The sequence below is a fragment of the Helicoverpa armigera genome, chromosome 4, assembly GCF_030705265.1.
Source record: "Helicoverpa armigera isolate CAAS_96S chromosome 4, ASM3070526v1, whole genome shotgun sequence".
Taxonomy (NCBI): domain Eukaryota; kingdom Metazoa; phylum Arthropoda; class Insecta; order Lepidoptera; family Noctuidae; genus Helicoverpa; species Helicoverpa armigera.
Genome location: NC_087123.1, coordinates 6,684,845 through 6,701,373, shown reverse-complemented (window position 1 = coordinate 6,701,373; position 16,529 = coordinate 6,684,845). Strand labels below are relative to the sequence as shown.

Here is a 16,529-nt window from a genome sequence, read left to right as displayed (position 1 = left end):
ATACAAATATATGAGAATGCTTCCTGCGAGAAAATGTACGGGAAGCTTGGGTACTGTGAATTGCAAATCGCATGAAATTAATTGCATTAAATTTGAATTCCTTTTTGGCAACTCAAAGCTTCAAATTGGCAATGCCGCTGTAGCTATACAGATATAATACTTTAATTGCACCTCGCTTAGTTTACTGGGAATGGCAACTCCGGAACAAACTTCAACTTTGGTACAGTTTAACGTAATACCTACATAGTTTCATAATACGTCCATCCGCCCTTTCTTGTTACAGTGCTTTCACGCTGTAACGCGTATATCGTGTGAGAGCATTACCGCGTGTGCGCGACAAAAGTGCAGAAAGTATCGCGCTTAAAAAACCGAACCTATACGCATCACAACATCCGATAGTGCGAAAGCGCTCTTATCACATAGGCAAGTGAATCTAGCATACACCAGTACCACAAGAAAAAAATTGCACGTTTACCGTCTACTCAAATGCAATGTACTTGAATCCGTGTCTCAAAAATTAAGGAAAACGTTTTCTCGTGATTTTAAGACGCCAGTATGTGTGTGCTTAGTACGCACGCAAAACTTTTTGTACTTAGATACCTCCTACAGGTAGGCAAGTAAATAAAATATCCAAGAGCAATATCTAAGAGTATGGGATGTGGGAGTATGAGCGTGAGTTGCGTAATTTAAATGATTAATTATGAGCATACTAAGAATAAAAAAACACTAATTAATGTAAAAGAAAACAAAACTCACAAAGCCTTGCTTATGGCTCAAATAGAGTAAAGAAAATAAAAGCCCTCATTAGCAAAAAGGAAATTGCAGTTTCCACTAAGAGGAAACTAAAATAAGGTCAAAATGTTAGGTATCTTCAGCGTATTTTCTTCTCAACTCTATTGTTTCGTCTTACTTCCACCGTTGTTATTTTAACAATATGTCTATTTTAAGTTCTGAAGTTTTATGATCTGTTTAAAAGTTACATTTTTATTTCGTAGGAATCCAATATCTCACCTTTCTAAGAAAAGCTTCATTGCAGGTTTGTGCGGTTCCCTTCCAATGGTAGTGACGAAATCTCACATTGCCAAGAAGTCTAGTTCCACGTAGAATCGATACATCATACACAATACGTCGAATGTTGAGCACATCAGTGCGTTTCTTGTACTTGTTTAGCTTACGCCGACGTACCATGCGTTCATCAGGCTCTGAATATTCACCGGTACTCGTGAGACCCTCTTCTGCTGCCCAGGCACTCAGTACGCTCTCAATAAAGCTGAATAACTGTTGCACATTAGGCTCTAACTTACTAGGTATATAGAGATAAGGCGAAACGGTTTTTTTTGGAACAATGGCCTTTTCATCGGGCTCATCTTCAGGCTGAGGTGCAACGTCGTGATAGGGACAGTTGTGAATTTTATGGTGATGGTGATGATGATGATGATGTTTAGATTTACGTTTGGGATCCTTTGCCACTGAACTGCCGCCGCTGCTCTCCCCTTTGTCCCCAGTTTCACCACCACTTGAATGCGAGTCAACACTACGCTCTCGGCGCGGCTTTGGTCGATCGCTGGACGTTAATGCTACGAGAGCCCCTGCGGCTAGGCAGCAGTGATGTGCAACACAACAGAAGCGGGCATCTCCTTTGCGCAGTCCTGTATGTGCTTTATGGCAAAACGAAACATCGGGAACCCTCGCTCCAAGCGCTGCTAAGTGTGCCCGGTCAGCACAAACTTGCATCAAGAGATTTTCGCCGAAGTGAACAGTCTTGTGTCGGCGACGACGCAGGTGCATGACAGTTCCGCTGCCGGACAGCGAGGGCGGCGCTGAAGCTGAGGCGGGCTTGGTGCGAGGCTCGAGCGCGCGCGCACATCGAGGCGGCGGCGCGCGGTGCGTCTCCACCATCATTGGCAAGAAGCGGCGTCAGCGGCCGGTGCGCGAGCGTCACCTCATCACGCGTCTACAACACCCCTCTATAGCCCACGCCCGCCTACTCCACTATTTCAATACTTCTTATCGAAGAAACATCATTAATGCACTGTTATAATTTTTAGAGTCATTTTCAAGATTAAGCGTAATTACGTAACTATTTAATCTGGTTTTATGTCACAATTTTTATTGCAATTTAAATAAGAGATTAAAGTTTTTTCATACACTTCATGTTAAGATTATCGGTGTTATTTTTGGTTTATCAAACTACTTTTTGGAAAAAGACTTGATGAGAAGAAGTGTGATATGAAGGTCAGTTATTCTATATGTCAGATACTTTAAGTAATTCTTGATGGCTAACACGGTTACTTTGTATTTGTCACCTTCACATAAAATATTGTATATACAAGAGCTGAGCCAATTTAATAAGTTTTCATAAAGTTGTGTCAAACTTTTCATAAATAATGCGAATTGTCTTAGCAGGATATCAAAAAGAGGGATTGAAGTCTGCAAGCATTGAAAGTCTAGTACAAATAGCTGGAGCAACTCTAATTTATGATTTGTCAGGATTTTAGTAAATCTTGGTACTATGTTAATATAGGTATCATTACGTACGAGAGACTTTATAACAATATGGAAAGCGAAGCATAGAATGATAAGTAAATAAATAGGAAGGCGTTTATAATAGAAATCCGATAAAACGTTCTGCGTTTGAAGTGGCTTGTTCCCGGCAGAGACGTTAACAAGCTGTCAGAATAATTGTTAACCAGATATTTTTATACTATTTAGTCGATCTCGCGGTGATTTATATCAATAAGACTCAGGATAACAGTCCAATAAAACGTATTTTACATATTCTATATTTCAAAGTTGTGTAATAATTAAACCCTACTTAAACAAAACTTGCAAAGTAACCAAGATGAAATCTTTCAGAAGCAACATTTCTGTTAGTTATTCTTTTAACAAAATATAAGTTGGACGTATTCACGGCATGCTAGTGATGAATCTTTTTGTAGTTTGGTAGCGTTTTAATTACGCTAATAGCTGGCGCGAACTTTTCCAAGTGAAGTAGGGCGTGACACACCACAGCAAAGCGACATCCCGTTTGGGCGATGCGATGGGCTGCTGGACTAGTTCATAAATTGAATAATAAAAATATGACGTACGAATGCAACATGCCAATAAAATTAAAATTGTTTCCAATTGAAACCGTCGAATGGCTAGTATTTGAGTAAACTGTTTGCGTAAACATTTTCATAGCAACAATATCTCAATATCTCAGATCTTAGTGCTCTGTTAACATTGATTTTTAATTTGCACTCGATCTGATGTGGTGTTCTCTATATGATGTTATTTTTGATTTGCAGTCCGGAAATGGATTGATTTTTTTTCATTTCAATACAAGCCTGATGTTATGATACATCTACCCATATAGCGGCATTGTATGATATTATTTGAATGACGGAATGAAATATGTTGTTACCGAGATAAGATCAAAATTGCTTATTGCTGAAGAATACCCATTTATGAGATTCGAATGACAAAAAAATAAAGCTATCAAATGCGATAATGTGTTGTGTATCTACTGGTAATATTAATGATCACATTTAACCAAAACATATGTATCGATTACTGTACAAGTAGGTGTCCAAGTCATTATTTAATGGTGGTTAGTATAGGTATGTGTGTACCTATGTAGAAATTGTGTAATAAAAGCCATCGAAACAAACCGCTTGCAAATAACGCAAAGCGATAAAGTAATGGAATTTAATCTTCAATTGGATCTGATAAATTGCCCTCGTTAAGCCGTTACCTTCTGTTTGCTATTTTTGTTATTGCGGAATCCATTAAGGCAAAAACTTTTTGAATAATTGATAGACAAAGCTTTTGCCGGGAACAATATTGTTTCAAACAGCGATTATTGCCTAATATTTCTCACGGAAGATAATGAATACGTACTGCCAACATCTTCAAAGATTGCATTAACATAAATCAAGTTTCTCAAAGACAGAGTTTCACGAGAAATAGAAAAGTACATAAATATTAAACGTCGCCCACAATACTAGAAGTCGAAATACCAACTCGGCATTGACAATACCGCAAATCGTATCCAGCGCTTGCATTACCTTTCAACCCGAGCGCGATATGAAATGTTGGAAATGGGAAATGTCATGTTTTATTGCATCTTCTATTTCTTCTACATCAAACACATAATGTACAAGTAACAAGCGGCTTTGTTTGTATATTGTTCAAATATGTGAACGCTTACAGCTTTACTTTATTCATGTCCGACGGGAATATTTGCAACAATAGGATCCTAAAAGTTTTCATTTTAATGTAACAAAACAAATCAATCTGTATTATCATAAGTGTGAGTGATTCTAGTTAAAATAAATACAATGTAACAATACACGCATTTGTGATTGAGATTGCACTGAATGTTAGATCTACTAAGCAATTATGGATTCGGAATGAGTCACCGCAACTCGTGGACGTTTCCATCCAAGCGCCCTGCATTGCGCCAAATTCAGTTTGGTTTGATTCTATTTGTTCTTTTAATTGGAACAACAACGACAAGCGTGACCTGCCGTCTATACTTCTGCTACCTGCTTGGTTATACATCAATAAATTACGTCGATCCAATATTCTAGTACCGTAGATACATAACGTTCCAATTTAATAATTGTTCAAACAACAATATTATTCTTAACTACAATTAAGAACAACTGCCTTTATAATCACACTTCAAAAATATGAATAATGATTTACACTTTTTCAAGTATCTTTGTGTAAATCATGTGTATGCACTAGATGCAATCGAATATTTTTAAGCAAACGATAAACCTGTACAGGCTTTCAATCGCTTCGAGGATAGGCGTACACATCACTTCTGCACATAGTAAGTAAACGGGGAACACGAACATTAATATTTATTTATTTAACCATTGTTTATCGGCACGTCTATAGTCAAGTCACGAGTTCATTCGTTTAAGTTAATAAATAAATAAGTTTTTTGTGTTACATAACCAAGCACTAGGCACACACAGAGCCGCTCCAACGCCCTGGCGGCCCTCGCTGCGACTGGATCCAGCACGCGTCAACGGAGGGTGGTTGCGATCGTCGAACTTCGTTACGATTCGGAATGAAACGATCGTAAGTCCTCGGGCGCTCTCGGAGCAAGCGCGCCTGCGGGCGGGCGGCGCCCGTGTGCCCCGCTCTGCCCGCCTACCACGCGTTATAACAACTCGCTGTTTCAATTTATTTCTGATCAAATTAAAGCATATTTCTAAATAATGCTGACATTGATATGGATGTCTGTCTATTGATTAGTTGAAGACTAAAAGAATGCAAGTAAATATTTAAATAGCAAATAATTTTATGCTTTTATCATAGAGCTATAAGCTGTAAATAAGGCTCATGAAACTTTAAGTCCTTACTTTAAACTAGTTAACTTCTTTTCATATAAGAATTGGCAAAATGTGTTGTAATCGTTTTCTTAATTGAAAAATAGTCAACTTTTCTTGTCACTTTTGGAAAACTTCATCAGGGGTGTCGACGGTGTTAACGAATGTCATCAGTCTTTTAAAACTACAACTAGTAGATCAGAATTTACTTGAAAATGCCATGCCAGCAGAGACAAAGACACAACAAAGTAAGTTAAAATCAAATCTTATAAACTAAAACTTGTTACGTCGGAATGTACGTAATGAGTTTTAACCCTCGTGAAACTAGAAAAGAGGTTTAAAATAAAAGCATCTTAAATTTTAATAAATGCATCAGAATGCAATTTGTAACGTAAAGGATTAGTTACGTTGTAGATAAAGATTTCCTTATTTGAATAGACTAAGTAAATAGTATAATGCAGACGAAGTTTTGCTCAGTGTCGGCTTAATCTAATTAGAGTACAACATAGCAGAACGTTATCGCGCGCCTGTCACGCTTCGCTGCCGAGTTTTCCCACGCGGAAAATATTCTTACCATCTTCGTATTACGCTGAAGAAGTAAAAAGACATAAAATGTGCGCTTTTATATCTACGGCTACATGAGGTGAATGCACTTCCAGGGGTTATTTACTCTGTGTGAGATTAGTAGGGCACGCCATGGCATATTATTGATTGATATCATTTTTTCCCGCTTTGATGTCGCCTGTATATTTCGTTAATATCAACATCGGAGACCGGACCGGTAGTGATAGATAGTCGTCCATCATTTTTAATATTCGTTAGCGGAGCGTAAAACTACGAAAATAAGTTACCTCGAGGCAATTTTTACGTTTTGATGGCGGATTGTGTATTGAAGCAAATAATAATATGTCTGGGGATGGGAACCGCGGGGTGTCTCGGCGCCTCCTTCCTAATTCACAACTTTAAGTATTTATTCATGTTCTTTGAAACTGTTTACATCTTATATGACTTACAAGAAACTTCACTGAAACATTTATTGAACATGCCCTTATCATGTAGAGCAGAATGTGGTATGTTGTACGTTGAAATAACTATTTCCGAGAGGTAACCACCCCGCTTTAGAATTTTCAATATGGTGCTTTATTGCTTTCTAAAGAAAAATCACTCACCTTCTCAATCAATAATAAAAGTAGGTAAACTTCCATAAAAGGTAACCATCAAGTGTAAAAATCTTTGCATTATCTTTGTTTGTCACTTGTATGTTTGAATTATGAACATTCCGTCATACTACGACTAACATAACAGAACAACATTCTTTACACGAGTTTCAATTTTATGCCTCAAATTCCAGCTGACACCAAAACATCATAAATGCCATCGTGCCATAAAACATCGGCGGAACTGTCATAAATAATTCTCGGTAAAGAGTCAGTCATTGAGTGTACGAAGTTCACCCTTGCTCGTAGAGTGGCAGAACTAACGACCCCGGGGACGCAGGAATGGTTAATGTCATAATCTGCGGCAAGGTAGTTTAGTGTTATCACCGAACCGCCTTACCTCCAAAGATTATGACTACACTTTTATTAGTTTAGTGCTCATGAACCCGGCTGAGAAGGTGGCAAATTGTTGTAAAATTTACGGGTTTTGTTGCTGGAGTGTAATAAACAGTTTTAAGCCTTTATCTTCCTGCCTAGTAAAAAATATCGAGATTCAGGTCAAGCTTTGTTCAAAACTAACTCAATCGGCAGCGGCATTGTTTAGCTAATACTCATACGGCTATACTCGAAGCCTTCATTCTTTATAATAGTTGGGAATTGAATGTTTCCGTAGCTCTTTTATGTGTGATTTCTAATACATTTAGATTTTTTTTTCATACGAAGCTATTGGCGGGCCCACACTTTCATTCACATTCGGCGTAGGAGCCTTCATACACAATAAATAAAATTCAAGCCTACATGAAATCCTATTGAATATTTCTTTTTGTTTTATTTACGGGAGGCATGGAAACGGTCGACCTTTTAATACATATATTCAGAGTCATTGTACCTGTATTGGGTTGAAAAGGGTACTATAATCCTACTGATTAGGTATTCTATTCTCCCTGTAATATTATATTACGTTTCTATTGGATAGTAGGGATATATTCACGCCAACTCATCCAAACAAACGGTCAATTATATTTTGAGATACCTATATTCACTTTAGCATTGTCATAAAATACTTTGTTCATTCCAGCAGTGTGACAGGTGTATTAAGTTAAATATGAGTATATTTGACAGGAGAGAAAGTGCCTACATACTAAAGTTACTCTTGATTTTCCTTTCAAAGATTTATCATTCAATTACATGATACAAACTTCGTATTCAAGTTAAGTTTACTACAAAACAAGTAGAATTGTTCGCTGATGTATCATCTTCAGGCAAAATGTCATCAAGCTGCCATCCGTTCGAAGCCTGCCGGGCCTCACACCCTATTATTTTGAATGTGTTTCACAAGTATCCCGGAGAAAATGTTATTTCATCCAAGTATATCGTAACTACTACATTTCCATTATTAAAGCTCGTCGTGCGTCGGTATACTATATAAAAAGTTGGTGGATTAAACAGTGTTTGTTTGTTTTTCCATTACGAAACGTCTTGAATACTCATTGTTTAAATCAGTTAGAATAATTGGTAGTTAACAATTCTATCTCCTAACAGTGCTCGTGGAAGTTGGAAAATCACGCAGTGAACAAGCAAAGTTAATTAATCATAAATTATGATTGCTTCTCTGGCTGAGCATCGCAATCGATTTAATGAACCTACTACGTTTTCAAATTTTATCGCACGCTATTATAAATGATTGGGCTATAATAAAAAACGTTGATTATAAAATAATCATTCAGATTACGTTTAGGCTCATTGCTACAATAAAATGAGTATTGTATAACTTACAAATCTCAAGAAGCTATCTACTATTTGCAGGTAGATAAATCAAGATTATAAGCAACCTGAAACTATAGTACGTATCGTCCATGCTTCAATACGTTAAAGATAATTGACCTAGCAAACGAACCAAGAGTATGTTACAAGAGGATAAATGGCGCTGGCGGGTAGAGCGCAGGCGTGAGGCTTTACAGTCCCCCGCACGTCACGCGCCCGCCCCGCGCCCGGCCCGCCACCACTGACGCCAATGCACGTATCAAGCGAAGCAGAGCTTGATGCGACATCGATGCGAGCGACCGGACCGACCGACGGCTATCGCTCTGCAATAAGACTCGACAAGGCCAGCGAATGACATGTCCTCATTTTAATTTCAATCTTAACTTTCGGCCGAGCTTCTGAAGGATTTACGAATTAACGACGCCCTTTTGAATCGATGCGATGTCTCGTTCTATTGTAAAAGATTTTCAATTTACCAATTATTAATTCGGCCAACATTGAAAAATGATAATTGACCTTAAATCAACAATTTAAAGTAACAAAAGCTTTTGTAGGAAAATAAAATCCGTAAAAACGAAAACGTACAAAACGATGTCAAATGTCGTTGAGCTATCTTTATCGCACCTATCACCGATCTCATCGTCACAGTTCTATCAAGTAGCGAAGGTTTAAAAATAGAACTTCAAACCAAGGCTGTTCGCTAGCCTTGTAACATAATAGGGGAAGACGTATTTCACAGTTGTTGCCGTGGGGTAGGTATAAAATAAATAGCAACAATATCAGACGAGCCACTTTCGCGGAATGGGTCTGAAATGTATTTTTATACGGACCGTATTTGGGAAAAAGAGGTAGCAAGGTTTTTTCTTCTATCACTGCAATTACAGTGAGAAAGTAATTCAGGAAATTTTCGTAGTTACTCGGTACTATTTCAGGATCTTCGTTAGATAGGAATTTCTATTCTTGGGGCTTGTCTGTTCAGTAACCTTTTTAGACTTTCCATTACAAACGCTTCAATAAGAAGTGAATTGTACGATGACCTGTTTTCTAATAGCTGAACTGGGTGACATTCCTGCTTTGACGTAATACAATGTCATGCTATGGGTCAGGCCGTAACTTCTAACGCATCTACTACTTCTCAACGAAATGAACATACATGTGAGCGCAAATCATTCAGATTCTTCGTAAAATATTCTTAATGTGTCAATGCCAAATATTTGCTATGAAACTGCTAAGCTTTTGTATACTTTTATCCAGATAAAGTATCCAGACAGAGAGTAGCAACAGCTTGCAAGGTGTAATACTATTTTTAAGATTTAAGATTTTTCGTTTTTAGTTTAAAAAAATTATAAGATTATGCGAAAGTACGTGGTTATTAACTAGGTATATCATAATGAATGTTATGTATTACTCGACAATCAATCAAAGTCATTACGATTTATAGTTATACAGATTCGGATCCTAAGCGAAGTTTCAGTTTCCGAATAGCTCCTTTTCCGTTCATTATATTAAAAGCGAATCAGTCTTGTTTATAAATAATACTTTTCCGTTTTGTTAGACGGCCGAAGGTCGCAATTTAATAGATTTTAGTTTTAACTATTGATTGTTTAAACGAAACCTATAAAACTCATGGTAGCCAATTATGCAATTAAAAAAACAATGAATATCACTCGACATCCAGTGGTTTCGAGAAAATGTAAATGCCTCATTATTTTTTTACCATTTTTGTCCGCTTTTTTCCTCATTTCCAATTTATTTAATGTCCTTACCTTACTTAGTTTCACTTATGAGTGCTGACTTATTGTACCTGGTACGGTCATTTTCCAGAGATCTAAAATTGGTGTTAATCTAAGTACTTACCCTCAACTTTCAGTACTAAAAAGCGCTATCAAAAGTGACTTACCTGCAACAAAAAATACATTGTTAATACATAAATAAGTATATTTAATACATAAATAAGTATATATTTACTATCAACATTATACTGGAATAAGTTTTGAAAGGAAAATGTTGTTCGTGTATAGCCTCTAAATGTTTTCGTAACAAATGGGGTTAGCATTACCTACGATATATAACCTGTCTTCAGCGTATAACACGTTTCCTGCGGATATACATCATGTTGAGTTGTTTGCCTAGCCATTTATTTAGTCACTAGAGAAAAATGTTTTATTCTAGCCTGAAGGGAAAGGAACTTGTATATATTTTTTCGTTTGTTTTGTTAGTTAGATATAATATCATAGACAAAACTATTTTGCTACTTGAGAAAAATATAAACAATTAGAAAGTGATGCAATAGTAGGGTAAGAGTTAATAGATTTATTAATTTAAAAAATGAGCAGATTTGTTTTGTATAATTATAAAAAGAAAATATTAACCTTAAAAACATTACTTAGTGCGTTTAAAGCACTTAATTATAAAACTTGTTAATTAAGGCGTAGCAGTATAATTTGCTGTTTTTTCTTTAGGCCTAAATTAATAGTAAGTACGTGCCAGAATGAGCGTTAATTTATTTCCATTTTGGTAACAATTTATAACATTATGAATTTCAGTGACCAAAAGGAATATTTATAATGAAGGAAATTGCTGAATGACCAAACAAGATAATTGATAAAATGAATTAAGAAGATCTTATGGCGGCTCAAACGAATAAAAACATTTATTTTTAATTTCATAAGCCCTTTCAAAAAATTAACTTGTGTTAATTTTTCAAAAGTTAATTTTTCAGTATTTTCTACAAAGATATCTTATTGAAATTGAAATAATTCATTAATTATGAATGTAACTCAAGTAGACTATTTTTAGCATTCTGCGAAACTAAAGGTTAGATTATTTCATGGACTTTTAATGCCTAACATGATGTTCGTATCTAGAAGCGGTTACGTGATTTATTTTATTTTTTCATTTTCGTATTGTATTTCTAACATAACAAATTAATATTTAGTTTTTGGTCGAAAATAAATAAAACAAAATTCAGTTCTGAGATAAAACAAAATCACACTCAAGTAAATTACACAGAATAAAAAACGTCAAGTGACATAAAAGATCGTAGGTATGCAATAAAAATCACTTCCAAGTATCCAACCCTTTTTATTCAATTTGTCCTTTGGGTCTTGAAATAATTATACACATCAGAATGTATAAACCGGAAAACACATGGGACGGGTCGGCTCTCGCTACGAAAGAAGGGGATCAATAGAAACTCGACCTTGACACAATTTACAGTGGCCGTACCTTCGTGGCCGCGTTCAAGAATAAACATTAGGCCTTCAGTATCCCATTACGGTGAAATAGAGAGGGTGGCGCTGAACAAACAAGCTAAAATAAACTTGCCTTTAGCACAGGAAAGTACTTGTAAGCAAGGATACAGGTGCATTTATAAGGAACCTAGAGACCGGATAGACACATTTTTTAAAGACAAACAATAATTGTCTATGAGGATTATTGCCAGTTTTAAATAAATAAAATATTGTAAATTCTTAACCTTTGCAATTTTATATCACTGAATTGAAAGAACACATGAAGAATATTCATTAGCTTCTTATAGTCGAAGTTGTCTATGCTCACAGAGAGAAATTAAATTCATAATACAAACCATGGGGAATGTTAGAGTTTGAAGTGTTCAAACTCCTTTTAATTAATTAATAATAATTTTATATGCTACTTATTAAAATGACAATACCTTTAAGAATACAGCATTCTTAGATTTGATGGCCCCCATGCAAGTTATAATGCAAACATAATTAATTTTCAATGTCACTTGGTGAATGTCCTGGAGTTTGATTGCTATTTGTTTGTTTATATTTAGGTTACATCTAACAATAGTAAATATTTACTTGCTACAACTGTGTTAATATAAAGACTATGAACATTTTTACAATATTAACAGAATAACATCGAAGACTCTATGAGTTTTAATCAATTATTTACTTAAAATTGGCAGCTTTAGAACGCCTAAACACAGGTTAACATTCATTACGAAGACGAATTATCACAGGTGGATCAAGCGATATACAGGCAGGAACTCTACTTAAGTAGTAACATATAATATATTTAATTATATTAAATATCTTCTTATTGTTAATGGAAATGGAACATTTATTTATGTCAACAATTCACTCATACGTAGGCCTTTGAATTGACTTCACTTCAACGCGCAGGATATGTTTATAAATACTACGTAAGTATTTTCACAATAGTTTCATTCGATTTATGATTCAACTATGACAACCATGAACATTACAACTGAGTATCGCTGCTAAGCGTAGCAAGGACGACGCAACTCTTCTTTGTCCGTGCACTTGATAGTAAAAGCTTTGTATTTACACACACGAAACGTCTCAATTTTCGGTTCAACGTTCTCTTTCGCGACATTCGACACGCCTATTTTGTGACAAATTTACTTGTTTAGAACCCACGATTAGCCTCTATTCATTTTGTTACAAGTGAGAGAAGTTAACCTCAAAATAATATTTTTAATACTACGTTCAGGATACGATTGGAGGAGCTGAGTGCGCAGCGCGCGTGCCGCGCAGGCTCCGCCGATCGCTTCCGAACACAGGCGAACCATCCCAGATCTCGCCCTCAGACCATCGCCGACCGACACTACTTTTCATTCGTTTGGCTTCACAATGCCATAAATAGCTACTACTCTAATAAATCCTGCTACTAATAACATTCGGCAAGTTTTAACACAACTCCGTAGATAATAATATAGACAATTTGAAATTTTGACACACCCATTTAACACACGATGCTCTATCAAAATTCGTTGGGTATACTTTCTTTGTACCTAATACATATTTAGCTTCAGAGTTGAAGCGAAAAAAAAAACAAGTGCTATTTTCGTGTTTTAGAAGCATAATTTCTTCTCCGTTGTTTTTTAATTTAATTTATGATGACCGTCAATCAGGTCAAGGCGGCGTACGTAAATGAGCTAGTACCTGCCGCTTCATTATGTACGATAAAATGGCACAAAGGGCATAAAATTAATTCAAATAACAGTAGGCTACGTATTTTACATATAGATTACCAGCTGGTGAGGGATTAATAAAGCTCAGAAGTGCTTTATCCTACGATTTATAGGACTAAGGCTAGAATTTAAAGGCTGAATAGAAATATTATATTACATTTTTACAGTATTTTCATTATTATTTTTTTCTACTCGGGCCGAGTAACTTTGATTCAAGTTTTGTATTTAGTTCTTCGCAATAGGATCTTTCCGGTCTTTGCAAATATCGCGAAGTGGATAAGAAATAGGTACTTAATGTGCCTAGACCACCTAATTTCAAAGACATAATACTGTATTAAGTCTGGTAGTATTTTGCGAAACACTACTCACCTACATGAAACAAACCGTTAGTCAAAATCAAAATACGTGTGTGAATTTCATAAGACAGATGTAAGTGTGACTCGTAGAATTCACAATTAGATCTCGATTCGTTTGGAACGAATTACAATTTGTGGAGTTCGACTCAATTAGCTACACAATGTTTGAACTGTAGGTGGTTGAGGTAAAGTTATCTGTTATTTATTTACAAAGGTATTATTAACCAGCCCGTGGAGATTCAAAGTCTTGACTCCAGTCAGGCAAAAATTATGCTTGAACAGTTACTTTGTTAACTTTGGTACTTAATTGGGTTTAAACAATTATAATTCTTTGGTGTGTAAAGGAAGGTATGTATTATGAAATTAGCCTAAGCTAGCTATTGTCTTACTGCAAGACCGAGTTGTTGAATGCAGACAAAGAGCGAGGTCAACTTACTACGCTTGTTAACTCGTATTCATGATTTGGAGCTGCTATACTCAGTTCCGCGCAAGGTTATTTGATAGAACTGAGACTATGATATACATATACCAAGCTTAGGTAGAAAATACGAATTATGACATTACCATTAAAATGATATTGATATTTTTCGTTGTTATAAAGAATTGAAATCCAACTTATAAGGCATAGAGCAGCACGAGCTCATCGTACTTCAGATTCGAAAATAATCAGATGGAAATACTAAAACATTATTTCTAAAGGTTCAAGTCATGTAAACTAAGAGACTTGAATACTTAAGAGAAAAGTAATATGTTGAGTAATAAACTAAAAAGAATATGCTTTCTGTCGATGGCGATGACGAAGCATTTTTAGACGTATAAAGTTGTAACTGAGAAATGAAGAAAAGTAAATAAGGTACGTGATTTTGTTCAAACTTGAGAATTCCCGCAATAAGAGAAACTAAGTTTGGCTACGAGTAGGAAAACAATAGCACGAGGGATAACTTACCTCACTCGATGTCAAGTAGCAGATTCTGGAGTCGGTGCTATCAATCGAAGCTTGTTGAACAATCCCATAGCGCGTTGATTCCCGATCGCTTGTATATTCCGAGCGAACGCTGTCTTGCCGGTCGAAAACACCCCTGAAACAGAAGCTCAATATTTACCCTTTCTTAACTTTTGATTTACGATTTTGTGTTTGACTTGGGCTCGGAGCTTCCAATTACAATGGAAAATAAAGGAACTAATTTATTGGCAATTCTATAGAAATATTTTAATTTAATAAATATCTCGTCTTTACCTATGTTTATTAAGAAAATACGTAGTAAAAATAGATTAAACAGAATAATACCCGGCTTAGTAATAATACCCGTACGTATAAAATGTCATCTACGGGAAGTGCTCCAAGAGTCCTTCGTTTTTCTTTAGTATTTTTTTACTCTTCTAAAAATATATTTACAGGAAAATATTGGTAAGGTCAGAAATATGTTTCTAACAGAATAAAGATGTTCATATTTTATATTTAGTAAGTATATTTATGTTTCCGTGTCCAGAAACTTTTTCAATTGAGTTTGGTCTCGACCCTCAAATAAATAAAATTTACCCCCTGTGGGAATGAAGTTAATGTTGTTTATAGATTTGAGTTGAATCCTCCAAAATAATTTTACTTGTTTCTTGGTTGTTGGAGATTTAAACAGATTTGAATGAGTGGAGATATAAAAACAAAATCACTTCTTTTTCTACACCAAACTCTTACGGCTGTTCCCAATTATCTATCCATCTGTGGAGTTGGTCACTATAGATAGCAATTTGACATTACTTGCTAATGCTAATAACCAAATTCTATCTCTAGTAAGCAAATAAACTAATAGATAGAATAGAACAGCCGTCAGTGAAGGACAAAATAACATTATCGTCATCATCTTTATCCTACTGGCCTTATCAGCATGCTTTCGTCTTCCATACCCATCTTCCATTCTATCTGCCGTCATCTCACAAGTAACATTCTGATTCAAAATGATGTAAAGGTCAATAACTTATTTCGACGAGGAAAAAAAGTTAGAAAAGTCTCTGTAAATTACGTCGGTACGTAAGTAGGTACTGAATCGGCCAATTAATATTACTTACTGAACAAATTAAACTTAGTCGTATCGAAAACTTTCGTTTCTCCATTTTGCATAATGAATTAAATACCTATTAAAAATTGACCTGTCAGGGGAATCAAAATCCGTTCATTCCATTTCAGGTCGAGTTTCGATAGACAGACAGTAATGAGAACTTAATTTGGACTCGGATTTCACTGCCAATCTTCTTCGGTGACATTTGTTAAAATGAACATTGAGCTTCGAATGACGACGTATTTATTGTATTCAATACCTACACATTTTGAATACATAAATCTTGTTTTATGTTGTTTTAATGATAGTTCGTCGTCGTACAAGAGACAGTTATATCTAGGCACATCATTCCTCATTTCTTAAAACGTCTGCGTTAATCCATGAAAAATTTATGAAAATACATAAAAACAACTGAGCTAGTAAAATTGTTTTGAAGTTTTAGCATTAAGTTGTAAAGTACATGTATAAAGTTTTATGATAAAAACTTTTTATAACCACATCTGTATCAGTGATCATACCTTTGTTCGAAGCTGTCAGCCCTGTTGCTCCTGTAGCCCGAGTCGTTAAGGCTGCCTTCATGGCGGAGACTGGGAAGGGAGTCCCAGGGGGAGCGGCGGGGGCCGGGAGGAGGGGCACCACGCCACCCGTCTGAGTGGCGGTACCACGCCGCGCGGGCTGACTCACCGATGCATGAAGCGCACCGGGATGCGCTCACGAAACTGTGCATAACGTACATTATAATTGTCATGCTGCCTTTAATACTAGACGTGAATATGCACACGGTGTTTCATTCATTTTAAAAATAACATCAGGACACCTTCCTTTAATAATTCGGGCTACATGATTATCTCCAATTCTTTCTGTTATTACACGTATTGCCTTAAGCCTGACTTTAATTTTCTTTC

General features: G+C 35.9%; 1 protein-coding gene across 19 annotated transcripts in view; it reads right to left on the bottom strand.

Moving 5' to 3' along the window:
* Window positions 1-16,529, bottom strand: part of Sif (still life) — an 80,445-nt gene that overhangs the window by 28,630 nt on the left and 35,286 nt on the right. For 17 of the 19 annotated variants that reach the window (XM_064034125.1, XM_064034123.1, XM_064034129.1 and 14 more), the window contains 2 exons: window positions 16,143-16,343; window positions 14,517-14,649 (listed from right to left, as the gene is read on the bottom strand). In XM_064034125.1, the coding sequence (XP_063890195.1) occupies window positions 14,517-14,649; window positions 16,143-16,343 (334 nt within the window). Of the gene's footprint in view, window positions 1-1,011; window positions 2,194-4,866; window positions 5,012-14,516; window positions 14,650-16,142; window positions 16,344-16,529 lie in introns of those variants that run through there. The other 2 variants (XM_064034138.1, XM_049846966.2) reach the window with 2 other exon arrangements.